Raw genomic sequence first — 26,982 nt, 5'->3', positions numbered from 1 at the left:
CGCTATATACAAATTACAACAGATTTATCATCTACACTATTCACCATCTTCTTCATTTAAATCAATACAAATCCAACTTGGCCATGCAATTTCATCTCTTAATATATTTCTTAATTGTTCCATTAGAAATTTCTCAACTTTACCAACATTCCTCAATACATTATTTTCAACTTCACCAATTTCACTTTCAATTCTAATCTTTTTTAAAATATCAATTCTTTCTTTATTATTATTTGAATCATTAAAATAATAATCAACAAAATTACCACCACCACCACCACCTGCTGGAGGTGTATGAATATTTGAAGTTGTTTCTAATTCATCATTTATATCACATAAAAATGAAAAAAATACTGAATTATTTAAATATGCTATTGTTGCTATTGAATGAATGAAAAGATCAGTAATATGTAATTTTATTGGTAATGATATAAAATTTGGTGAAGGATAATTAACTAATAATGTTACTAATAAATCTATATGTAAATCTCCTTTATATTTAATTTCAACAATTAATTGTATATCATTAACATTTTTTTCTGAAATTTGTTTTTGATCTTTTGTTATGATCTTGGGGATAACTCTTGAAGATAAGATTTGTTGATTTAAAAAATGACTTGGGGTTTCTGTTCCACTTCCACTTGTTTGATTATTTGATCCTAATATACCTTGAACTCCTAAAATAGTTTGAAATGAATCTTTTGATCTTGTTAAGGTAGGAGGACCAAGTGAAGTTGTAGAGCTAGGTAGTATTGGTGGTCTCTGTAGATTCTGTTCATCATTGGAAGCAATAGTATTAGTTGTTAAATCCATCATGGTTAAACCATCTGCAATTGTTGATAATTTATCATCATCATCATCATCATCGTCAGAATCATAATCATCATCATTTTGTTCGTTTTGTTTATTGAAACTCGGTTGATCTTTCAGATTATTATCAGTTTCATCTTTATTTTCATTAAAAAATTCTTCAAATGGATCACCAATATGTCGTATTGTTATCTCAGGTGGTATATCTCCTAAATTAAAATCAATTACTTGTAAATTTGAAATAAATGAAGGTAATGTTAAATTATCAAATTGATCTTGTAAAAACCCTGCTATTGAATCATTAATTTGAGGATCAGATCGTAGTGTTTCCCAGTTGATGTCAAAAGACATTGATTGTAGTAGTCATGGAGATAATTTATTCAAAACAATCGCGCAAAAATAAACAAGTCAATACGCATGTTATCATTAAAGATTAGATTAGAGAAAATGGAAAATGAAGGCAATAAATAACATTCAAGTAATCTATATAACAAAACTTTCAGTATGTAAATATATTTCTTCAATATCAGTATTTCTTAAATCATTATTAAAAATTAATGATTGAAATTCTGATATTTTTTCACAGACTTGAGATTGCATTGATTCACTACCTGAACAAATAAAAATATTTCTAATTGATAAACTTTTTGTTAAATTTGATAAAATTTGAGTTATATTTGGTTTACCATAACTTATTGGAAACTCCTTAGTGAGATTATCCTTAAATGCCATTGATTTTTCAATATCACTAGAATCATCAAAAGTTTTTAATTCTTTTTCATATTCAACTACTCTTATATCTAATTGTAATTTTGAACCTAAAATTTCTTTACAACGTTTTAATTCATCTGAGATCCAATTTATATCTTTTTCGTTTCTAACAACCCAAATGAAATTTACACATTTTAATATATTTGATTTTTTTGATTGTTGAGATAAATAATTTAAAAATGGTATAGTTGCAGTTACTCCTGTACCAGACGCAACAAGTACAACTTTTTCAAATTTATTTACATCTCTAAAAGTTCCTCCATATGGACCATCAAGATAAACTTTTTGTTTCATGGATATAGTTTTATTAATAAGTTGATGTTGTGATTTTGTAATCCCACTTTTAGCAACAATTATAAATCTCATACCATCTTCAGTTTCATTACTACTACTTATTGAAAATGGATGATTATCTAAGATTCTCAAACCTTTAAATCTTAAATAACAATGTTGACCAGGTTTCCATTTATAATCTGAAACATTTTTTATAATAATTTCATAAGTATTATCATCAATTCTATTTAATTGAGCTTCTCTTGATCTTAAAAACATTGTATTTGGTTTAAAACATGTTTTAATTAATATTCTATAAATTATTTGAGTTGACCAAAAAGCTAAAGCTCCCCACATATAATTTTGAGCTCCTAAAGCATTATCAATATGCCAAATTAAACAACCAAAAAATGCAATTCCCATCATCCAATGTAAATGCCAAAATAATTCATATACTTTTTTTCTAATGAAAGCTTTTGATAAAATACATAATAAACCCATTAAAATTAAAGTTGGTATCCCACTAATATAATAACTATCTGATATAAAATATTCATTTAATAATGAAGAACCACCTTCTTGTAAAGTTTGATATATAAAGGGTATTGTATGAATAACTCCCAATATAAAAGCAGCTACTCCAACAAATTGATGAAATACATTTAATTTTTCATAACTTATACCTGTGAGTAATGAAATAATATTTGATTTACCACCTAAAACATATATAAATGGGACTAATGCAGTTGACATCATTCCTGCACGAACAGCTAATGGTGGTGAACCAAATCCAGCACATCCTCTATACCAAAAATGAGGAACAAAACAATAACATGCTAAATATAATGTTGAAATCATCATAAATAAACTAGATCCAATTGATTTTGGAAATGATAACCAAAATCTCAAATATTTTGGAGTTTGTTTATACCCAACAAATCTACAATATGATATTAAAACATCAATAGTTGAAACCACAGGATTAGTAGCTTTACCATCATAAACAGATGAAACATATCTGTAGTCTCTATATCTATAATAAATATTTTTTAAAAATGATATAAATATAATAACAACTCCAAAATATACTGTATATTTTGCATAATTTGATTGAGATTCCCAAGATACTTCACTTTGCAGTAGATGTTTATATTGCATATATTTTGGATCATTCATATCTGCCATACAATCTAGTCCTTCATATTCAACTGATCTTTTATTAAACATGATGATGTAAGGTACTGTTTGCAGAATTTAATTATTGATTGAATCTTATTTGTATAGTAGATCTGATACAGATTTAAGAAACTGCAATTTAATGTAACTATTCAAATATTTATTTTATGATTGTATATATGAGATCCAGCTCTATATATATGTTATTGAATGAAAATTGACTTTATCAATGGTTGTTAAGTATATTTTCTTCATTTTCTTGATTTGTATTGCAAATTTACTCAGGTTAAGATATTTGTATGGAATAATTTTTTTAGGCTAAAAAAACTTGCTCAAACTCAATTTGGAGGAATTTCAATTGACTCAAACAAAAACATTACTGATGAGTGGATTACTTTTTTCGAACGACCAAAAACTAAGTTCAAGCATGTTTCACCCATAATTAAATAATTAATGCTAGAGCTTTGGAGTGATTTGAAAACCGTTCCATCGTTCACTGACTAGATTAAAATGCTAGTACTTCACTTAAATGTTAGTTCTTTTTTTGTAGCTACCAATTAGCGTTTTAAAAACACGTGATCTGTAAGTCGACTAGCACTTTTTGTATGCTTTTGGTCATGTGAGTTTTATCTCGGAAATAAATTTCCATTCTCTAAGTACTTCGTATTTAATTGCCTAATAAAGTTGAGCAAATTACGAGCAAGATTGAGCAAATATTTAAAGTCAATTAATCTATTAAAAAATAAATTATACATCTATTACAACTTATTGAGCTGATTAATTCAACAAACAGGATCGGTTAGACCTACTGTCCAATTATAAGAACCTAATATTAGTATCATGATTGCAAAACTAATCAAAGCAGAAGTAGCACCATAAAAATAACTATGAATAGTTTTTAAACCAAATAATTCGGCTACGAATGTGCTAACTGTAGTCAATGCTCCACAAAATCCATCATCCAAACCAGTTAATATATGACATCCCATAATATGTGAATTGATTCTACCTTTACCATTTGGTAATTTTCCTCTTCCAATTAATGTAAAAATTGCTAACAACAAAGTACCTGAAACATTAGCAGTAAAAGTTCCCATTGGAAAATTTTTAACTTTTGAATTTACATATTTTGATAAATAAAATCGTAGTATAGCTCCAAAAGGTGCAAAAAACATTGAAAAAGTCCAATTTCTCCAGGATCCATTTGGTTTAGTCCCAAGTAGTACACAAGTGATGATTATTAAACAAACACCAATGATCATCAGTATCTTCTCTATAATTTTATATGTCTTGTGGTTAATCGAAGGTAAATAATTATCAATCAATGTCAGTATATGTTTTCCCATATGAAAGCCCATTATAGATAATCCAAATTCTGCTAGCATTACTGCAAAAAATTGCATTATTCCATAAGCTGCATTAGGATAATGATAATATTTTCCAATCTGAGTGTCAGCGGTTCTATTGAAAGCATCTAATATAACTGTTGAAAATGATGAAACAGTTCCACAGAATCCAGTTGTTATACCAGTATAAACTGGTATAGCTCCTTTATTTGGGAAAATATCATTATCTAATAATTTCATCCAAAATACACCACTATCAATAGCTAATCCCATTATTAAACATGCTGTAAAATTTGCCCATATTACACCAGATAAATAAGCTCCATTATATGTTGTTAATTGCATTAATCCTTTTCGAACTAAAACACCCCATATCGATCCATGAATGATGTTTAATATTATTGGACTATATTGTTCATATTTTGAAATGATTTCAAGTTTTGGTGGTATCTCTTCATAACCTTCACCTTTAAATCCTTCTGGTAATGCATCACCTACTGATTCAGCTTCGGCATCAGCTAATTCGCTTTGAATTGTTCTTCTTCTTTGTAATCTAGATTCTTCATAGCTAGCTCTTCTGTCCATTACAGTTCAAATGTAGGAACATTAGCAATAAATTAAATAATATCTTCTGGTTGTTGGTCTGACTAACTGAAAAAAAGATCTTATCACGGAATTGATAAACAAAAAAAAAAGAGCACAATATTAAACATTCACATTCATAATCAATTTATCCTTATTCACTTGATACTCATATATCACCTCAGTCACATATATACACATATATATAGAACAATCAAAAAATGCTACGACTAAATTCCAACATAATGATTCAACTACTACTATGCCTTTCAATATTTATCAACTTAATCAATGGTTCACCTACTTCTTCCTCAATTGAACCAATTCCAACCCCTTCATATTTAGTAGATATACTATCTTCCCAACCACAGTTTTCATATTTCCTACGTCATTTACAAAGAAATAGAATGATTCCTCAATTAAATCTTTTAGAAAATGTTACATTACTTGCTCCAATAAATCTGGCATTTGTTGAATCGCAAGGTCAAAATGAAAATATATTATCAAATGAAAATCAATTATTAAGATATGTGGTTAATCAAACATTAGTAGTTGAAAATATATCAGATACGTTAGTAATATATGATACTTTATATAAACCAAATGGTGAATCCTACCCTATAAAATTTCAAGTTAAAGATGATGATTATATTGTAGATGATATTTCAAGTATTGTTGAACCGGATTTACTTGCAAAACATCAAAGATCTTATGTACAAGGTATAGATCATTTATTACCAATTAAACCAAGTATATGTGAAGTTTTATTAAATTCAGAGAATAGTGAAATTTCAATAATTGGAGATTTGTTTAGACTGTTATTTCCTGATGAAGTTGTGATAGAGCGAAGGAAGAGGAAAAAGAAAAAAAAGAAGAAGAATAAACCAAAACTATTACCAAAGACATGTTCTGAATTTTTAGCAGGGGTTAAAACTTTAATAGTTCCTAGTGATGAAGTCTTACTTGATTCTTTGACTGAATTGCAGTTGAAATATTATTTGGCCAATTTAGCCGATGAGAGATATAAAACAACTGATGATGCAATCGATGAGATTGATAGAGACATAATTTTGTTATTAAAAGAATTAATGTTTGATCAGTATATTGGTGGAGTTAATGGCACCACAAGAAAATTAAAATCAACAACTGGTAAAAAATATCATTTTGAGTCAAAACATGGTAACCTCTCAATTGGAAATTTCACATCAAACACAAGTCATGTGTTATCAAATGGAATCATTCAAGTATTTAAAACTGGTGATCAATTTTTTCAAAATTTAAATATCCCCACAGTTGAAATGATTGCAAGAAAATCATTATATGCAGCTCATTATTCTAATTTTGTTAAAGAATTAAAATTTAGATCTTTGGAAGGCCTCATAGATGGATCCATTTCAAATCAAACAATTCTTATTGATGTTGATCTGAGAGATGATGTAAGTGAAGACGAAATTTATACTTCATCGTACAGTTTAAAACAAGAATTAATGTATCATTTTATTGATGAAACAGTAGATCTTTATAATTCATCTTATGTATTAAAAGATTCAAATTTATGTTTAAAAAAAAAATTAGGAGGTTGTTATAAAATAAAATTATCAAAATCAAAATCAAAGGGACATCTATCAGTATCAATTAATGATGGGAATGAAGTATTAGAAAGAATTTTAATAAATAATGGATCTCAAATTTTAATAATTAATGAAGAATTATCACCACCTGTAAATTTAAAACATTCATTAGGTGATTTAATGTCAACTGGAGCAATACCACGTCCAATAGATAATATCCAATTAGATAGAATTCAATGTTTAAAAACTTTAAACTATTTAAATGATTTTGATTTATATTCTTTAAAAGATAATGATAAGGGTTATACTATTTTTTTACCTTGTGGAACTAAAAGATCAAAATATCAAAAGGGATTATGGGATGAATTAGGTTTAGTATTGGATTATTTAGAGTCTAAACCTGAATTATTGAAGGATATAATGAAAGGAATGTTTTTAGAAAAAACTATTTACACAAATTATAATGAATCTGGAAGTTTCAATAGTTTAACTGGTGCCAAAACTGAAATAACTGGTTCAATTTTAAATGATCATTATAATAACATTAAAATTAATAATGATGTTTCATTTAATTTACCTTTAAATTCAGATGTATTATTTAATCAAGGAGTAATTCATGTTATAAATGAAGTTTTATTACCTAAAAATTTTCATATACCAATTGAAGAATTAATTAAAACAACCAATGATCCAAATTTTTCCAGTTACTCAATTACAAATTTATTAAAAATGTATCCAAAAATTCAAAATTCATTATTTGGTAAACATCCATATTCATTAATTATCCCACAACCAGAATCTTTAAAAAATTTTAATATAACACCTTCATTTGAAGAATTATTTGAATTTTTAGAATTTCATTTAATACCAAATGAAGAAGTTGGAAAATTATTAGATTGTGTTTATGGATATGATACAAATGAAGAAATTATAAGAACAAATTATACTAAAGGTGGATTAACATGTAGACATAAATCAGATAAAACCATTTTACTAGCTTTATATAAATTCAATAATACAGATGAAGTTGAAGTTTTTGGATATAATAAAGATCAAGAAGTTAAATTATTATCTCATGGATGTACTTCACCTTATTATGATGATGTAAAAAACATTTCATGTGTTTTCCTAGTAGATAAACCTTTAAATTTAGATTGGTTTAAAGATCATAAAGATGATAATTTTTTACATATACATTTAGGTATAGTAAGTGTTGGATTTGGAGTAATATTAGGTTTAATTATGGTTGGTGGAGTAATGGTTGGATTAATATTTTGTATTGGTGGAAAAAAGAAATCAAATCATCATCATCCATATTTAACCAAGATAAATGATGATGATGATAGTTTACCAAGAATAGATTCTGGATTTATGAGTGTTTTAACTGATGAAGATGATTATTTACCATATGATAGAGGTTATGAAACTGATGTTGATGTTTTAAGAACCGAAACTGATGCTTTATTACCGTATCATATGAAACGTAAGAAAAAATTAAGACCAAATAATTTTGGATCAATAAAAGTTGATAATAATGGTAATACTTTACCTCGTGATATTGGAAATTTTAAAAAAAATTTAACAAGAGAAAGAAATTTACCAGGAGTATCACAATTTTAGATGTTTACCAAGTGTTTCTTAATTGAAGATGTTTATAGATGAAACATTAATAATTTAATACATATTTAAGGTCCGAAGATCTCTTAGTTTCTGATTTTTGTACAATAAACTTTTTGAAAAAATATCGTGAAGAAAATTTCACAAATAGAAAATTCTAATTTCTAAAACAAACATCAACTATTATTGAAGAACTTACCAAAATCATGTCGGAGGAACAGCACCAACAGCATCATCAGCAGCAAGAGCCAACACAAGCAGTTCTATACGGAGGAATAATTGCAACAAACAAAAATAATAATGAACCAACATTAGAACAATTACAACAAGAAAGAGAAAGATTAAAAAATATTGATGCTCAATTAGATAAACAAGTTAATATGGAAGAAGAAGAAGGAGAATTTGATAATTCAACTCAATCATTTTTACCACAATCAACTATGGATTTTCAATTACCTCCTCATCAAGCTCCACAACCATTACAACAACAACAACAATATTCATCATCTGATTCTCAATCACAACAATCTCAATCACAAGATCTGAATACACAACAACAATTTTTACAACAACAAAACTCACAAAATCAACAACAACCACATCCTCAACAACAAGATTCATCAATACCTGGAACTTTAACTGATGCAGAAAGACGAGACCAAGATTCAAGATCAATATATATAGGAAATGTAGATTATTTATCAACACCATTAGAATTACAACAACATTTTTCATCAGCTGGAATAGTAAATAGAGTAACAATATTAATGAATAAATTAACTGGTCAACCAAAGGGATTTGCATATTTAGAATTTAATGATATTGATGGTGTCAACAAGGCAGTTGCAACTTTAGATGGTTCAATGTTTAGAGAAAGAGAATTAAAAGTTATGGCTAAAAGAACTAATATACCTGGTATAAGTATTCCAAGAGGTAATTTAAGAGGAAGAGGTAGAGGAGGATTTAGGGGTGGTAGAGGAGCATTCAGAGGTGGAAGAGGTGGTGGTGGTTTCAGAGGTGGAAGATGTGGTTATCGTGGTAGTAATCCAAGATTTAACCCATATTGAAAAGAATATGTTTTGTATTATTAGTATTTAATAAGAATTTTGATTCATGTTAATCATTTCAGTTTGATAATCAAAGGAATGATATTTGAAAAGTTAAAATAAATAATTGTAGATTGATCTCTATTGATAAACATACCCTATTGAGTATCTTCATAATTTGTCTTTTTAGTTAATTCAGATAATTCAATTTTATTATCATTAGCTAAACCTTCAATAACACCATCTAAATCTTGTTTTCTCATATCTTGTTGTAATTTATATTTACATTCAAAACTTGTAATTTCAATTTCTAATCCAACAATATTTTTTTGCATAATTTTTAAATAATTTTCAGGAGCTTCATTAACTTTCCATTTTTTTTGATTTGTTGGTTTTTTACCTTCTTCTTGATCAGCTAATAAATTTAATTGATTTCTTACAAATTCAAAATCATCTATTATTTTTGAAATACCATGAATATGAACACTTGCAAAATCCCATGTAGGTACAACTTTATGAGTTTCTTGTTTTGTGGGGTAATATTCTGGTGTTATATATGAATTTATAGATTGAAATATGACAACAACATTATCATTTGATTTTAATGAAGGAATTTGATGATTTGATTTTGCTATATGTGCTAATAATTTTTTTGATCCACCGGATTCATCAATTTTTAAAACAAATGGTATATGATTTGCTATAATTGAACCTTCATCTATTGTTATTATTGTAGCTAATGGGTAATTTTCAATTAGGTATTCTACTTCTTCCCAATTTTCTTTTAAATTCTTTTTCGGAATATACATTGATGATTAAATTGTGAATAGAGTGAATTGAATGAAGATGAAAAAGTAAGAAGTAAGAATTAAAATAAAAATTTATGAGACATAGACCAAATATTATAATAAACGAATCATATTGTTTTTGATTACTCATATAATATAATATTTATCAGACTAGATCTATTATATTATGGAATAGTCTAAATATCATAACTCTTTCTTATCTTTATCTTTCACTAAGTTCATAGCGTTTAATTCTAAATTAGGAATTATGGTGCGATTTTTTAGTTTGTTCTATTTTAAGTATGAATTACGAAGATTGTTAAAACTAAGGGAGTTAACACGGCTAAGCACGAGTCAAACTTCTGAGATCACTTTAATGCAAAGAACGTTTATTAATAATCTAATTATAAACCCATGTCTAATAAGTAATAACAGCATATGAAGCCAATATAGCTAAAATAAATGAAAATGAAACAACAAAATATAACCAAATTTTATAACCCCAATTAATTTGTGATTGACATAATTTTAAATAAAATAAACATGGTAATATAATACAAATTATAAAACAAATTGAAGCACCTAATATACCAATAATTTTTTCAAATTCTGGAAATAAAATAGCTAAAATGACAAATATTAAATTAACTCCAATTCTTATTATGAATTTTATTACTGATTTCAATGTATTTATGAAATTTGATTTTGTTAATTTATTTACTCCAGTTAATACATCTAATGAAGAAATTATTGGTTTTGCATTTAATGGAGTTTTAGCTAATGGTATAATACAAATTAATGCTTTAATTAGTGGGTAACACCAATTAGGATAACCTACTGTATCTAACAAATTATTTGTAATTTCATTATTACATTTGAAACCAAACATCAAAAAACCAATTATTGCCATTGAACAATCTGTTAATAAAGTTATAAAATATGTAAATTTTAAAGAATTTGTAAACTTTTGAGGATGTCTCATATCACTTTTTAGATTGGGAAAAATTGCATGTCCACCAAATGGTGCCATTAATATTCCAATAGCTAATAATAAACTCTTAAAATTTTGAGGGTACAAATTTGTTGGCATTATTTCAATTAATGAACCTGGTGATGTACTCTTTAAAAATCCACAAATTGTTACTATTAATGTAATTGATATAGTTGAAATTATTCCTAATAATGAAAAAATTGATAATACAGGTAATGGTAAAAAAGTAAAAGGAGTTAATATGAAGAAAGTAATAATTTTGTTAGTTGTATTATTATCAGTAACAACTCCCAAAGATGAATCACTAAATAAAATAATTAATGCTACACCAGCTCCAATTAAATCAATTGAAAAAAGGAGTGATATAATTAATTTTGCAGTTGATCCATAAGCTGCATATCCTAAATCTGCATAAGTCATTATTGTATCATCAGTATCCATTGATTTTGATAATAATGTAGCAGTCCAATAAGTTGTAATACCACATATAATTAAAATTGGTAATCCCAAAATCCATCCTGCTTTCATTAATCCCACAGGTAATGCTAATAATCCAACTCCTATCAATACATTAACAGAATTAAAAACAGTTTGTGGTACAGTTGATTGACCTGCCAACACGGTAACTATATTACCATCAGAATCTTCAATTTTTTTTAAAGTTATAATACTTGGAGTTATTGAAAAATTACTTTTTAAACTTGAAAAAGATAATTGAGGATGAATTTTTTTACCAATAGGTATACCTTGGCTACTGTTATTATTATTAAAATTATATTCTGAACCTCTTCTTGATTTTGAATCATTTATAGCATTTACAATATCATCATGATAAAAAACATCATTATTACTTGGTGAAATAATTGAATCAATTTCATTCATTGGATTATTCATAAATAATTGATTTCTTGAATGTAAATCATTTATAACTGTACTTAATCTTTCACCGCGATATGATGGAATCATTAATTCAGGATCAAAAGTTTCATCTTCTTCACCAATTCCTCCATTTCCATTTCTTGAAGGACTTGCACCACCATTTTCTACAAAAAAACTTCTCTTTTTATGAATATCATTATCTATTTTAGAAGCAGCAAATGATTGAGCTCTTGTAAAAGAATTTGCAAAATTTTGAAAAGAATTTGGACCTTTAAATGAACCAATTTTTGAAGAATCTAGAAAATAATTTGATGGCCTTCTTGATGATAATAATGAGGTAGATTCATCATTCTCTTGATTCATTTCTTAGTTGGTAGAAGAAAATGAAAGTTAAATGATCAGATGATTGACATTTCTGTAAATTTCTTAAATAATTAACTGAAAATTGATAAGAGAAAAACAAACAATAATAAATTTTCGATTTAAGTAATGTTACATAATGGAAGAATTGTTCACGTCGATGGAAGTAAGTGTCGGGGAGGGTTAATAGGAGAGTTGACTGAATCACAACCAGTTATAAACATACGGTAAGCTAAAAGATTGATCATATCATCCCTTCTATTACCCCTTGAATCAATGTATCCCTAGTTGAAAGCTTATCTTTGTTGTTCCTTTTTGACAGATCTCTTCAAATCTTAAAAATAGTCTAAAACGCGATCGTAAAAATAATTTCCTAATTCAGTAAGTGTAAGCCGCATTTACATGTAAATAATCATCTCAAACTTATTATCATTATTAAAACCACTATTAACATGCAATTACTACTCTATCTACTTTCTATATATCTATTGTATTAATATCATCAACTTTAACAAAATTAGTAACTTCTTTACTAGACTTTTTACCAAAAAATGGACTATCAGAATAAATATCTAAATTTTTTAAAATTCTTATTTGGGGATCACAATAACTTAATGCAACTAATAAAGTATAATAAGCATCATTACCAGCATTATGTAAATAACTATAAGGAATATTTAATAATCTTAAACATCCCCATAATGATCCACCATTTGATCTACCTATTTGATGTAATTGTAAAGTATCTATTATTTTTAAGTTGTGAGGTAAACTTATACCTAAATGTTTAAAATATTTAAATTCTGAATTTATTGAATGACCAACCATTATACCATTTAGTTTGAATAGATACTTTTGTATAATTTTATTTACAAAAGCTATTGCTAATTTTTCATTCATTATTAATGATGTACCATTCATATATTTATCTTTATGATCTGGTACATATTTATGACTTCTCTTGTGGATATTTTCTTCTATTATTATGTGGTATGTAATTATTTGAGGTATTATTGTGGTTGTTGTTGATTGTAATATAGCTATTCCTATTTCTGTAATTTTAGAATGATCAAATTCATAAGATTCACAATCTATTGCAACTAATGGATGAAGCTCTTTAATATAATTTGTTGATTTTTCAAGTAATTCTTTTGATTTTAATTCTGAACCTTCTTTAAATTTAAAATGATTACTTTGTAAATATTCATCTTTTGATATTCTTTCATTATTTAATACTTTATTTTTTAATTGTTGTAATTCATTTGATATTTTTACAGGTTCAGGTTTTTCATGTATTGGAAATTTATGATTTGAATCATATAATGTAGGAAGTGAAAAACTTGGTTTTCTAATTGATTTATTGACCTTATTATAACTTGGTCTACGAGGTAGTGTTGACATAAACCTTCGTATCATTAATTTGTTCTGTTATACACTTGAAATTTCTACTTCAAAAGAGACAAAATATAAACTAATCTTTATCACTTTTTACAACCAACAAATGATTAATGAAGATGTTGAAATTTTAAAAAATTATCCATCATTAGATCAACTTAAGGACATTTTACAGAGGTACCCATCACCTTCATTTTCAATAATTAGTGCTTTATTAAATTATACAATTCCTCAAATTTATAAATCTTTACCAAATGAGTTGCAACAAATTATAAATTCAAAATTTCAAACATTAATTGGATTTGGAAACTTGATAAGTATAATATCAAATTTAAAAAATGCAGTGAACTCTCAAAATGAATTGATTTTATTTATGAATATCTTACAAGATGTTGTTAATGATCATTTGTTATCAAATTTATTAAAATCAAATAAACAAGTAGAAATAAGAGAAATTGATAAATTACTTTTCAAAGGTCAATTGTTATCAGTTGTCAATGAAATTGTATTACAGAATAATATAGAGATAGTGAATCCTTATTTAAAATCTACTGAATCATATTTCAAGTATCTTATAAATTCAGTGCTTAAACTATACACATCATCTATCGAAGTTCCAGAAGTATTTATTCATTCCATTTTAAATTTCAGTAAACCATCATTCAATTTATTCTTTCAAACATTTTTCCAAATTCAGAACTGGGATTACTTTCTAAGCACATTCGATAATCTAAAATCATTTCAGAAAAAGGAAATAATCAAAAAGTTTTATACAATCTATTTAATAACAATTGTAAAAGAAAACAATATAATACCACTATTTAATATCCTAGGATTTACAAATATATATATTGATGAAAATTTATGTGAAAATGCAGTTCGATCATCAAATCGTACATTATTACAACTAATATCAATTATACTTACAAAAAATCCTAAAATTGAAAATATAACTCTTTCTCAAATTAAAAAATGGTCTGATCCAATATATATAAAAAATGAACCAATATCAATCCAAGAATCAAGAACATTTTTCATTGCTCAATTATTAGCTTACCAACGGAGTAGTGAATTTGTTAAGGAATTAACTAAGAATAAAATATGTTTAGAAGCAATAAGTAATAGATTATCATCATTTTCAAATAATGTAAAGGCATTAGGTGTAATATTGGCTGATTATATTTGTGAATTAAATGGTGATGAAAAAATTTTTAAATCTACTAATGTTTCAAATGATTTTGTTAATTTAATAAAAGATCCAATACCAGTTGAAAATATGTTGACTGAAGAAGCTTGGAGTTTGCTTAGTTCTGAGAAACCAGAATCAAATAACACTCCCACGAAACCTTCAACTCCAGATCAATTAATAGTACAAGACATAATCCAAGAAGATAATTCAGATGATGAAGATGGTTCATTACCTCAAAAATCTAAAATTCCAGATCCTATATATATCAAGGATTTACTTGAATACCTCAACGTAGATACAAAAAATTCACAAGCTTATGAAATGAGAAGATCAGCATTAAACAATGGTCCTACATTATTAAGACAAAAATTTCGAATGGGAAATGAAGTTGAATTTTATTCAAAAGATCTTTTGAGTAATTTAATTGGGTTAGATAATTTTTTTAATGATTCTGATTTTCAAGATTTGAAATTAGTAAATTTAGTAGCTATTATTGTTACAAACCCTCAAATAACTTTTTATTTCTTTGAGTTATTATTAACTGGTGATTATTCTTTACAACAACGTTTGATGATATTATCTGCAACTTCATTAGCTGCGAGAGAATTAAGAGGATTAAAAGATGATATAATTGTAAATTCATATACTAAAAAGGAATTTGCAACTAAAAAATTACCAACAAATTTACATAATAAATATATGCAGCATGAAACAAACTACCTAAATCAAATTGAAAATAATTTACAAAATTCATTAATGGAGAAACCATCAATTCAAGCACGAGATGAAATATTAGGTAAAGGTAAGCTAGTTAGAATATCAAAATCATTAACTAAAAAATCAAACAATGAATTAGAAACAAATACAAAACCAATAATCCCAAATTTTTTTAAAATTATAGGAACTAATTTCTTTTTCCCCTTATTAAATGTATGGTATGAATCAGGTATAATAGATATAGGACATTATTCAACAATATTTATAGCACATTATTTAAAGACATTAACATTGTTAATTCATGTATCTTATCCATCATCTACTCAATTAAATGATATGATAAAAGAATATTTATTATTAAGTTGTATAATAATCAAGAAAATTTCCCCCGAAGAAATTCAAGTATTAGAAAGTATAATAACTGGTATTTTATTAATTTTTGATATTAACGAAGGTGAATATCTTATAAGAAATTATGATAATGAAATTTTATTAATTACGACTTGGTTAAGTAATATATGGGAATCAATAATTGATGATAAAATTAAAAGTTTAGCTGCTGGTTTATTATTAAAATTACAAGATGTTACTACTAAATTTGAAAGAACTTTAATTGATCAAAATCAAGGTCTATATTAAGAATCTATTTACATATCTATTTACAGATTATCTAGCTTTACCTTTTCCTGCTTTAATTACAAGTACATCACCATCTTCAACAATATATTTTTTTCCCATTTTAAATTGCTTTCCAGAAGATTTTAATCTCATTTCATCGAATTTTTCAATTTTTTCTAAATCTTCCCATTTATATACAATTGAATTAATAAATGATTTTTGTAAATCAGTATGTATTAATCCAGCAGCTTCTGGTGCAGTACTACCTTTACGAATAGTCCATTGTCTTGATTCTATATCTCCACATGTATAAAATGAAATTAAATTAAGTGAATTTCTCATTGATTCTATAACTGATGGAATTATTGAATTATTAGATTCATCGGTCGAGTTTTCAATTTGTTCATGTTCATATTCTGCACTAAACATTATTAATTTATCATTTTTTGAATGTTCATTAATCCATTTTTCAACATCACTCCAAAATTGATTTTTTTGATTTAGGTACTCTTCTTTTGAAACATTTAATAAATATACTGTTGGTTTTGCAGTTAATAAATTTAAAGTATTAATAAATTCAATTTCTTCATCATTCCAATCACCATTAATAATCTTGACTCCATTATATAAAGAATCACTCAACTCTTCAAGAATTTTCAAATTTTTCTCTTCATGATTCATATTTGGTTTTTTTAAATTCTTTTTACTTTTTTCAATTTCAATTTCAATAAATTCTAAATCTTTTAAAATTAATTCATCATTAACTATCACTAAATCTCTAATAGGATCAACTTTATTTTTTTCAATATGTATAATTTCATCATTAACAAATCCTCTTACAATTTGTAAAATTCCATCAACTTGTCTAATATCATTTAAAAATTTATTACCTAATCCAGCACCGGAACTTGAATTTTTTGTTAATCCAGCAATATCCCAAATTGTTAAATTTGTTGGAATTTCCTTTTGTGAGTTATAAATCTTAGCATAATGTTCAAGCTTTGTCAGTGGTACTTGAATTATTGATTTTGTTGGTTCTATAGTTGCAAAAGGATAATTTGCTGGATTTCCTAAATTTGATTTTGTTATAGATTGGAAAAAAGTTGATTTTCCAACATTTGCTAATCCAACTAATCCAATTGATAAATTATTTGATGGTCTACCTAGATACTTTGTTGATACGGTAACTGATTTATTAGATGGTGGTTTTAGTCGTATTAAATTTGTTGTAAAATTTCTTATTATTTGCATTACTTGTAAAACATGATTTTTTTCAAGTCTTTCATATTTTAAGGTGATGATTTTACTCGTGATGATACAAAATCAATCATTTTATGTACACATTGAATACCGTGAGCTTGATCACACCTAAAAAGTCCAATTAAAAGCATTAGACCCATCAGATACAAAAATACATTCATTAGTATTAGTGAGAGGTTATCTTTTTGAAATATAATCAAACAGGTAGAACTTAATGATTTCTTGAACGCACAGAGAAAAGGCAGTTGTTTACTTACCAATATTGCATGATTTTAAATTGTACGCTGCTAAAACGATTTGCTGACAATCGCCCAAATATTGAATTTTTGCTCTTTAACTAATTGTTAACTAGAAACAAATCCTAAAAAATTTGAATAATCAATTCGAATCACGTAAAATTTTGCTGTTGATTGGAGGGAACATCAAGAATCAGTTAAATTTACTAAAATCAATTCACATCAGAGCCATGTCCATACGGTCGCACTTGCTGTTACAATTATAAATAAATAATTTTAATTTAAACGACTATATAAATTTTATGATAAATCAAAAGCAAATTTAGATTTTTGTCTAACTCTTTTCCCATAAATATAAAATAAGAACGGTACAGGAATCATGATTGCACCAAGACAACCAAGTAAAGTTGATGCCCATTGAATACCCAAGTTTACAAACATTTGTCTCGAAAATCTAAAATTTTTTGTTAGTAAATAGTTTATAATAAATGCAAAATTTCTGAACTTTGTAAAGTTTGTTACACAAAGCCAGGTTTCAAACATGTTTCAGAAAACTGTTTTAACACTTTCATCAACACTATCACATGACGATGATGATGAACTAGATTACATACAAAGGAAATGCACTGGCCATTGCCGACCTCATGAAAGTGTTAGCTGCCAAGGCTGAAGCAGCATATAACAAGTAGCAATCAATAATATAGTTGAAACAAGGGAGGAAAATCAACATCAATCCTGCTCCAATAAATGAAACACCAATAACAGGAGCCCAATAATTGGTTTTATAATTACCCGTCCAACCAACCCAGAACATACCAATGACGAAAACAAAACCACCAATAATCATTGGTGGCAAACGTTCTTCTGGAACAATTTTACCACCATTTTCAACAGTTTTTTTGTTATATCTTATTTCAAAAAGTATAAGAATTACTCCCCCGATGGCAGTACCAATTAACATCGATATATATGGTAATTCAGATACACCTGGTATCCACTCATATTTCGTAGTAAAAATTAATGGAATAGCAGTTAAAAACAAATAAAGCATCCCATAAATAAAAGAATTGTATAAACTAATCAAAAATAAAATAGGTTCTTGAAATAACATAATCATTGGTCTAGTTATATTTTTTTCAACAATTTCTTTAATACTTAAATTGATTTCCTCATGAGGTGCATATATAGCCCAATTACCTGTCCTTCTTCTTAATTCTTCTGCTCTTTTCTTTAATATGATTGGATGATGAGTTTCTTCTAATAAAAAGCAACTAGAAATAAAACTTGCAGCACCGATTATACCAATGATATAAGACGTCCATCTCCATCCTAAATATGATTTTGCAATAAATGCACCCATAACAGGACCAATCATTGGTCCACCAAAAAGGACCATTGCAAACAATGTGATTGCTGTACCTCTTGATCGATTATCAAACATATCCGCCATAGCTGCAGGTGCTACTACTAACGGTGCAGCACCTATAAATCCTCCAAAAAACCTACATATCATAATAGTTTGAATATCTTTCGCCGTTGCAACTGCAAAAGCAAATAGTGTAAAACCTAATGTACTTGGGATTAAAACAATTTTTCTTCCAAATAATTCTGATAAAGGTCCATAAATAACTGGACCAGCAGCAAATCCAAAAACATAAAGTGAAGTAGTCAAAGCTGCTACTGGCCATCCTATATGATAATTTTCCATTAATGAAGGTGCTGATGCAGAAAACATCGCTGAACCCACTGCGATACAAAACGCACTAAATCCTGCCACTGCCGTATATAATATTTTCGTTCGTAATGGCCAATTAAAAGGATGTGTTTCATCATCTGCTCCATCAAATTGAACTACATATGGATCTCTCGAACCTAAATGTTTCGGATACGGTCTACCATTACCCATTGGAGGTAAAGAAGTAGATAAATTTGATGCCTCACGAATCAATTTATCATATCCTGTTGTATTTCTCGAAGCTTTTCTTGATAAGTTAATGCTTGATTCAACAATTGAAACTTCATCATTCGCTGTATCATATCTAGAAAGTCCAGTCATATTTGTATTTTGTCTAATATTACTTGGTGTTAAATGAGTTGGATCTGATTCTTCATTTCCTATACTTTTTTCCTCGTCGTTAAGGTTTCTTTGATTGCCAAAATAAGCTGTAGGCTCTGTAGCCGCATCTTCTGTTATATCAATTGTTTTGTCATTTTGTACTTGATCTCGAATTGTTGATGATGAGCCATCTTCAGCGGTGGACGGAGCGGACATGATTTATTGAATAATGTGAAGCAAATTTAATGTTTTTTTAGGAACTGGGACAATTTTATAAAGAATGGTGTAAGTATTATTATTTCTATTGAATAGTTTAAAGCAAATTTAGTCTTTTTCTAGAGACCAGGACAATTTTATAAGGAATGAAGTATTTTAAATCTAATTCATTTTAGTCTTTAGTTATTGTTTACGATGGAAAGTAGGGTAAAAATTTTTATTGGTTTTGTTGCTACAATCGGCAATTAATTAGAAATTTAATAACATTACACAAAAGATGATTTCGGTTTTAATGAAGTCAACATCAATTGGTACTTAATTTTTCAGTTCATGTTATGATGCTCTACATTCGGATAATAAAGGCAATGAAATTAATATGTTTTATAGTTCAATCTATGGCTTTTTTTAACGGTTACGTAAAACTTCGGGTAACCCAAAATTAACCGAAAATCAAGCGTGAGGCTGGACATTTTTTTTTTTCTAGACTGTTTTATTTTAAAAAATAGAACATCGAGTTTTTCACTTGTCTTAAAAGAAAGCTAGCATTTTCCATCTAACCAATTAGAATTTTTGACTCTTTGTCAAAATTAATTGATGATTCATTAGCAAGTTAGATCACTGATCTATTCAACCATTAATGATAGAAACGACAATTGCATAGGCTGCAGATTGAGAACTATGTTTATCATTCAAATGTTGCGTTAGTTAAAGCTTGAGGTTAATCACCCAGCTTCTACAAGCTAGACAAGTGTTTGGAACTCAGTTGAATCAGATTTGCTCTATCGGATCCAAAAACACTTTAAATCGGATGATAGACAACTTCTGGCCAAATCCGTCGGTACGGATTTAATCGGATTTATTTATTTAAAACTTTATCTCCACGTAGATCTAAATTTTAACAAAGCCGATAAGTGGGACAAAGTCGATCATAAAATTTGTGAAATTAATTCAACCTTTCTTTGACTCTAATACCTATTAGACTTTATGTAAACATGTAGCAAACCATTATAGAGTTGAGTAATACTATGGATCTGCAGTCTGAGACTTCATGATGGAGAGTATTTTATTTAAATGTTTGGAGTAGTCTTTGTGTAAGTTGTATTTGAAACAATGACACAAAAAGCTATTTGTTTTAGAATATATAAACAAATATATAAACATGCTCGAGTATTATATAAATCTCATTCAAAAATCAAACTATTCTGTCTATTTATCTATTTAAGAGCAAATTTCGATTTTGCTCTAATTCTATTACCATATTTATAAAAAAGGAATGGAAATGGTATCATAATTAAACCGAAACATCCAATCAAAGTTGAAGCCCATTTAATAGTCAAGTTTGTATACATCTGTTTAATCACAATTGGAAAAATTCCTCCCACAGCTGAACGTATGAATGTATTACCAGCTAGGGCACTTGCCGCCACATATAGATAGCAATCTAGGATATAATTCATACTAGGAAGGAAAATCAAGATCAAGCCATTCCCTACGAAGGAAAGCCCAATTATTGGTACCATAAAATGAATTTTATCTGGAAAATCTCCTGTCCATCCCATCCAAAACACTCCAATGACAAAAGTAAAAGCACCTATCATCATAGGTAAACATCTATTCTCTGGTATAACTTTTCCACCAAGACCAGCAGCATCAGCTTTTTTATTACTATGTATCTCAAAATAAACTATTATTACCCCAGCAGAAAGAATTCCAATTAAAAGTGACAAATATGGTAGCTCAGCAACACCTTGTTTCCAACCATATCTACCTTCAAATATTAAAGGAATAGCAGTTAATAAAGCATATAAAATACCATAAACAAATGCATTATAGATACTCACAATAAAAATTATTGGTTCTGTGAATAATAATTTTAAAGGTCTTAAAATATTATTTTGAAAAATTTCTTTTAAACTTAATGAAATTTCTTCATGTGGTGCAAATATTCCCCAATTACCTGTTTTTCTTCTTAATATTTCTGCTTTTCTTACCAAAATTACTGGATGATGAGTTTCTTCTAATAAAATAACGGTACTCAATAAAGCCAAACAACCAACCAATGCAGAAATATAAGATAACCATCTATATCCCATATGTTCATTTATAGCAATAAATCCACCAATTACTGGTGCCAATGCAGGAGCACTAAACAAAATTGATACTAAACCACCAATTACCATTCCTCTAACTCTAGCTGGATATAAATCAACTAGAATAGCAGGTCCAACAACAAATGGAGCAGATCCAATACATCCAGCGAAAAATCTACATATCATTATAGTTTGAATATCTTTAGCAGTAGCTACAGCAAATGAAAAACAAACAAATCCAAAATTTGAAACAATCATAACCATTCTTCTACCAAATAATTCAGATAATGGTCCATAAACAACTGGCCCAGCAGCAAATCCAAAAACAAATAAAGAAGTACCTAAAGCAGTCACTACTGAACCAACATGATATATTTCAGACACTTGTTTAGCTCCTTGTGAGAATAATGCTGACCCTAGTGAGACAGAAAGAGAGGATATAGCAATGGGTATACTGAATATGATTTTTTTACTTAATGAATAGTTATGAGGATGTAAAGGATCATTTGCTCCATTATATGAAACACAATATGGTGTTCTATCTGGTAACATTGGAGGAAATTCTTTTTCAAATCCCATTGTTAAATCTTCATCTTGATAATTCTTTTTATGTAATAACAGATTTGTATTTGTGATTCGTCTTGATAATTCTCTTGATAATACTGCATCGGATTCATGAAGTGATAATTCATCTCCTCCAATTGGAACATAATCAACATTTGGAGCATAATCAACTTCGAGACGAGGAGCAAACGCAGCGTCTCTTTCTAAATCTATACCTTCAAATTCTTTAGGATCATGTAATTCGTCACTATCAAAGGTGGAGGATGTGTTGATGTACCCCAAGTTTGAAGGATTTAATGTATTATTTTGGTTTTCATGAGGAACATTGAAATTCTCAACTTTATTTTCTCCATTCGTCGAGGATATAGTGTTATTAGTCATTTTACAAAAGTTTCTTGCTTGACTGAAGTAGGTGTGAAAATACTCTAGCCGCTAAAAAGCTAATGAACCCCGCGTTGATTGATTATGTTACAACTTGTAAAAGTAGTAAGTCTTATGTTTGTTTCTGATGAAAGGTTGAGGAAATTTGTAATTTTGAATTGAGACGATGTGGTGAACTATATCTACTGATAGTTGATTTGGTATTTATGATAAACCTCATTAGTCATCATAATTTTTTTTACATTTTGGAAACAATTAAATATCAATAATAAAATATTTTATTAAATTATACTTAAATATTTAAGTTCGGATTTATTCATTTTCTCATGGAAAAAATATCAAGAAAAAAAAATAAATTTTTTTTACGAATTAAAAAATTGTAAAAGCCATTTAATACATTCGATCAGTTTTTAAATTGACTTTAAACGATCAGACTACCTACCGTTTGTGCATCCAACCCGTGAATAAAATGACTGATATGTTTGGTGGTACGCCGGTGCGTAATATCTTGACATGAATCTATCTTGTAATGGGCTTACATACGGAGTAAAACAGATTTGTTTACAAGCGCTGAGATTAAGAGTTTATGCATGTGCCAAACCTTAGTCCCTGAAATCAAGCGTTTTCATCTGAAAAGAATCGCTCAACAAACACTATACCCTTATTTTCTTCTAACAAGAGACTAACACGTCTATAGATTTCGTATTTTGACAAGCAGAACATTCTAAATAGAGATTTTACAATGAGACAGGCAACGACTCATATAAAGTATTTGCTCAAAATAACGGAGATATTATAAGGTAAACCCGAATATGTATGACAAAACTTTAACAACTTTTGATTTATTTACGAATTAGTAATCGTAAAAATCACTTCAATATATGAAAAATTGATGTAAATGAGCAAGTTAAAGTACTTCAATTGTACGGATCCGACTTGAGGGCTTATTATTGATTCGTTTAATGGCATCTAACTCCATTTCATCACCAATTATGATTTATTCTTTAGGAGTAAGGAAAAAGTGGTCATGACCATTTTTTTGAGACTTGAGGTACGTGAAAGCTCACTATTCTAATCAAGCCTGAATATTTAACGTTGTTTTATCAACCGAGTTTGATATCAATTCTAACCTAAATTTTCTTATCAGCATTTTGCGTTTTGAGAAATTTGTAATTTAAAAAATATGACCCAAACAGTGTCAGTCTTCAAAAATCAAAAAAGGTGAAAGCTCATATTTATGAAATAAGTGTTTAATACTCGAAATGTAACCTTTTCCTGGTATCATTGTTAAATTCGTTTATAAATCTGGTTTATTCAGATGTCGTATATGCTATATGTTTGAGCTGAGTGATGAACAGTTTTTACTGCTTAGTTGGCTAGATTTCTCTTAAGTATTTCATGAAGACAAATGTGACAGCTTTCAAAGCTCTTGCCATTATCTATGCAAATTATGTTGTGTCATAGTTACAAGGGCTGAGGAATTAGCACTAAGTTGTGTAATCACCTCGTGTTTTTTCTCTCACCAACTGTGTTAAATCTGGCACATTATGTTAATGTTATGTTCAATAAATAGTTGTCCTTAAATAATTAATTCTTCAATAAATCATTAAAAGTGTCTCAATCAAAATTTAGTTTTGCAAAATGAAAACCTAGTGAGAGATGATACCATTTAATAACCAAAGAACAAAATTATTTTGGAAATGCCGGAGTCTTCTTCAGACTTGGAACAGTTTTAGTATGACGAAAATCCTGAGTCCCCATCTGACAAAAGTTGCTCAATTTAAATAATAGAGAGAATTTAAGATAAAAATAACTTAGGGCAAAAAACCCTTTTAAATCAAAATTCAGTTTCATCGATCCGCATGAAAAAGATTTACAATACATTGTCGATCACATATTAATGATCGTCGTTCTTAAGGTTGAACCCTACATTCCACACATTAAGCAATACAGTGCCATGCGATTTCAACATTATTACTTTAAAAAAGAAAAAGAAATTTTGGACCGGTAAAACTAGCAAGAGAAGATGGCGTTACTATATAAAACTTTTCAGTTGAATTCAAACGTTTCAGCAAATCAAGTATGAGGTAAATCTTGATGTCACTGTATAAATGATCTTCGTTTCATTTGAAAATATTTTTTCTTGAAATTATGAACAGCGAATGTGTTGGTTAAGGTATTATTTAGCAGCTTAGATCTACATTTTTGTAAATTTTTTATTCTTTAGCCTTTTGCTGTTAAGGCTCGTTTGTTTAATGATTCAATAGGAGTCGATGACTATATGCAAATTTGGTCGCAGTCATTATAACGAATACTATATGTGGCTATGATGAAACTTTACTATGGGTAAAATAAATTCGAGACATGCAAAAAATATACATGAAATGAATCATGAATTAACTTCAAATTTCGACTGAATATTCTAAAAATGAATGACCAAAAATTTTAATTTGCTAAGTGATAGGTTTAGCTTATTCTTTTAAATGCACATTTTTTAGTCAAGATGTAAATCAAAGATTAATGCAATTATTTAATGAAGATGTAGATCAAAATTTTGAACCCTGAACAAAAAAAAAATATATTATGATTTGAGCAAGAACCCTTAAAAATAGATAGAAATAGATCTACAGGTCGGCTTTGTTCAATGATTACCCGAATTTTTTTTTGACTAATAGTCTAAAAGGTTCCGACTAAATTTTTTCAATATAATATAATTAAATTTGTAATTAAATGCGAGGTAATGGTTACAATATTCTACAATTTATATGGTGTATCAAAAAGTTAGTATCTCTTTCATTGAGCATGCTTTGAATGAGAGCCTGGCCGCTGACATCCGAGTAAATTTATGAATTTGTCATTAAGTGTTCGAAGAAGCAGAATAATTTGAAAAAATGTACGATCGAGGTACTGATATTAATCAAGTGTATTTCACATTGAGATAAATTTTTATTGTTTTCTATGTGAAAGGAATGTTACAGCCTATATTCTTTGCTTTTTATTAATTACGTTCATGGTAAAATACACGGTTATAATATTTTCTGAGATTTATAGGTTTAAAGATATCTGGTATTTATAATCATACCATTAATTTTGCAAACTGTAAAACTTTAAGCAATCGCATCAACATAACCCAAATTATACTTTACGATTCTAATGAATAAGGTTGTAATATTAGTCGTAGATTGAAAATTCTGTTTTTACTTTCAAGTTCTTGATAAGGTATTTCATTAATAATATTTTACTAATTTCTTGATTCAAATTTGCAATGGCAATTCAATTAAAGAGTAAGTTAAATAACTTAAAATTTCTTTTATGATATTAGGCTATAAATGTATGATTTTCCCCTTAAAACTTAAATTTTGAAATCAATTACTATATACAGGACCATGTTTCAGAGATCGTCCATTTAATGATTTTGACGATTAATTTAACATTTCTAATCTGCTTTTCAATTTATATTTCATTGTGCTAATTCTCCTTTTGATTTATACATATTTTAGGTATTGATGAATAATTTTGGATTTGTGCATTTAAATACTAGAATAAAATTTGAATCTGAAAATCGGACTTAATGCAAGAATAACTTGTGAGAAATTTCATCTGCACATCCACAATTCAACGATTATTTAATGATATCTTCAAACGTTCCTGCTTCGTCTCAATCCGAAATTTATGCACGAACACAAAATACATTTCAAAATTATCTTGATTGTTCTAGTGATTTAGTTAAATCTGATGAAAAATGGATTAAGATTTATTGTTAATGTGAAAAATTAAATCCACTTCGATGAAATAATCAAACCGAAAATTGATAATTCTCGAATCTTGTTAAATCGTTTGAACCTTTGAAGTTAGCTTTTGGATTTTGGTCAATAGTAAAACAGGAAAAGTTTGATTACTTGTAGACGTACTAATACAGTTAGTAGTGCACTTCGGTAGAAAATACCTATTTTGGAATAACGTTTGGTGATATTTTTGAATCTGAAAAATGACTTTATCATATGTTTGGGCCTTGAAAAAGCAAAACAAAGGACCAAGATTTTACTTCAT

General features: G+C 27.8%; 12 protein-coding genes across 12 annotated transcripts; 3 read left to right on the top strand and 9 right to left on the bottom strand. All coding sequences in view use genetic code 12, as the record gives it.

Annotated features, from left to right (window-relative positions):
- Window positions 1-36: 36 nt before the first annotated feature.
- KGF55_004388 (ERMES complex subunit) lies at window positions 37-1,161 on the bottom strand (the record flags this gene model as incomplete). The annotated part of the gene is made up of 1 exon (XM_051759286.1): window positions 37-1,161. The coding sequence occupies one exon, from the start codon at window positions 1,159-1,161 to the stop codon at window positions 37-39; it is 1,125 nt and encodes a 374-aa protein (XP_051612948.1).
- A 132-nt stretch (window positions 1,162-1,293) lies between these two features.
- KGF55_004387 (putative ferric-chelate reductase) lies at window positions 1,294-3,081 on the bottom strand (the record flags this gene model as incomplete). Its single annotated transcript, XM_051759285.1, has 1 exon — window positions 1,294-3,081. One exon carries the CDS (start codon window positions 3,079-3,081, stop codon window positions 1,294-1,296), a length of 1,788 nt encoding a protein of 595 aa, XP_051612947.1.
- Window positions 3,082-3,812: 731 nt separating this feature from the next.
- Window positions 3,813-4,961, bottom strand: KGF55_004386 (fluoride transporter; the record flags this gene model as incomplete). The annotated part of the gene is made up of 1 exon (XM_051759283.1): window positions 3,813-4,961. The coding sequence occupies one exon, from the start codon at window positions 4,959-4,961 to the stop codon at window positions 3,813-3,815; it is 1,149 nt and encodes a 382-aa protein (XP_051612946.1).
- A 242-nt stretch (window positions 4,962-5,203) lies between these two features.
- Window positions 5,204-8,149, top strand: KGF55_004385 (uncharacterized protein; the record flags this gene model as incomplete). Its single annotated transcript, XM_051759282.1, has 1 exon — window positions 5,204-8,149. One exon carries the CDS (start codon window positions 5,204-5,206, stop codon window positions 8,147-8,149), a length of 2,946 nt encoding a protein of 981 aa, XP_051612945.1.
- Window positions 8,150-8,352: 203 nt separating this feature from the next.
- KGF55_004384 (uncharacterized protein) lies at window positions 8,353-9,213 on the top strand (the record flags this gene model as incomplete). Its single annotated transcript, XM_051759281.1, has 1 exon — window positions 8,353-9,213. One exon carries the CDS (start codon window positions 8,353-8,355, stop codon window positions 9,211-9,213), a length of 861 nt encoding a protein of 286 aa, XP_051612944.1.
- A 137-nt stretch (window positions 9,214-9,350) lies between these two features.
- On the bottom strand, window positions 9,351-10,001 carry KGF55_004383 (uncharacterized protein; the record flags this gene model as incomplete). Its single annotated transcript, XM_051759280.1, has 1 exon — window positions 9,351-10,001. One exon carries the CDS (start codon window positions 9,999-10,001, stop codon window positions 9,351-9,353), a length of 651 nt encoding a protein of 216 aa, XP_051612943.1.
- Window positions 10,002-10,398: 397 nt separating this feature from the next.
- Window positions 10,399-12,213, bottom strand: KGF55_004382 (uncharacterized protein; the record flags this gene model as incomplete). The annotated part of the gene is made up of 1 exon (XM_051759279.1): window positions 10,399-12,213. The coding sequence occupies one exon, from the start codon at window positions 12,211-12,213 to the stop codon at window positions 10,399-10,401; it is 1,815 nt and encodes a 604-aa protein (XP_051612942.1).
- A 474-nt stretch (window positions 12,214-12,687) lies between these two features.
- On the bottom strand, window positions 12,688-13,611 carry KGF55_004381 (uncharacterized protein; the record flags this gene model as incomplete). The annotated part of the gene is made up of 1 exon (XM_051759278.1): window positions 12,688-13,611. One exon carries the CDS (start codon window positions 13,609-13,611, stop codon window positions 12,688-12,690), a length of 924 nt encoding a protein of 307 aa, XP_051612941.1.
- A 100-nt stretch (window positions 13,612-13,711) lies between these two features.
- KGF55_004380 (uncharacterized protein) lies at window positions 13,712-16,150 on the top strand (the record flags this gene model as incomplete). The annotated part of the gene is made up of 1 exon (XM_051759277.1): window positions 13,712-16,150. The coding sequence occupies one exon, from the start codon at window positions 13,712-13,714 to the stop codon at window positions 16,148-16,150; it is 2,439 nt and encodes an 812-aa protein (XP_051612940.1).
- A 27-nt stretch (window positions 16,151-16,177) lies between these two features.
- On the bottom strand, window positions 16,178-17,380 carry KGF55_004379 (uncharacterized protein; the record flags this gene model as incomplete). Its single annotated transcript, XM_051759276.1, has 1 exon — window positions 16,178-17,380. One exon carries the CDS (start codon window positions 17,378-17,380, stop codon window positions 16,178-16,180), a length of 1,203 nt encoding a protein of 400 aa, XP_051612939.1.
- A 545-nt stretch (window positions 17,381-17,925) lies between these two features.
- On the bottom strand, window positions 17,926-19,897 carry KGF55_004378 (MFS transporter; the record flags this gene model as incomplete). Its single annotated transcript, XM_051759275.1, has 2 exons — window positions 17,926-18,079; window positions 18,240-19,897. The coding sequence occupies 2 exons, from the start codon at window positions 19,895-19,897 to the stop codon at window positions 17,926-17,928; spliced, it is 1,812 nt and encodes a 603-aa protein (XP_051612938.1).
- A 1,214-nt stretch (window positions 19,898-21,111) lies between these two features.
- KGF55_004377 (MFS transporter) lies at window positions 21,112-22,932 on the bottom strand (the record flags this gene model as incomplete). Its single annotated transcript, XM_051759274.1, has 1 exon — window positions 21,112-22,932. One exon carries the CDS (start codon window positions 22,930-22,932, stop codon window positions 21,112-21,114), a length of 1,821 nt encoding a protein of 606 aa, XP_051612937.1.
- Window positions 22,933-26,982: the final 4,050 nt, after the last annotated feature.

Source organism: Candida pseudojiufengensis (genome assembly GCF_024610245.1).
Source record: "Candida pseudojiufengensis strain CBS 10847 chromosome Unknown scaffold14, whole genome shotgun sequence".
Taxonomy (NCBI): Eukaryota; Fungi; Ascomycota; class Pichiomycetes; order Serinales; family Debaryomycetaceae; genus Lodderomyces; species Lodderomyces pseudojiufengensis.
This window is presented reverse-complemented; position numbering and strand designations above follow the sequence as displayed.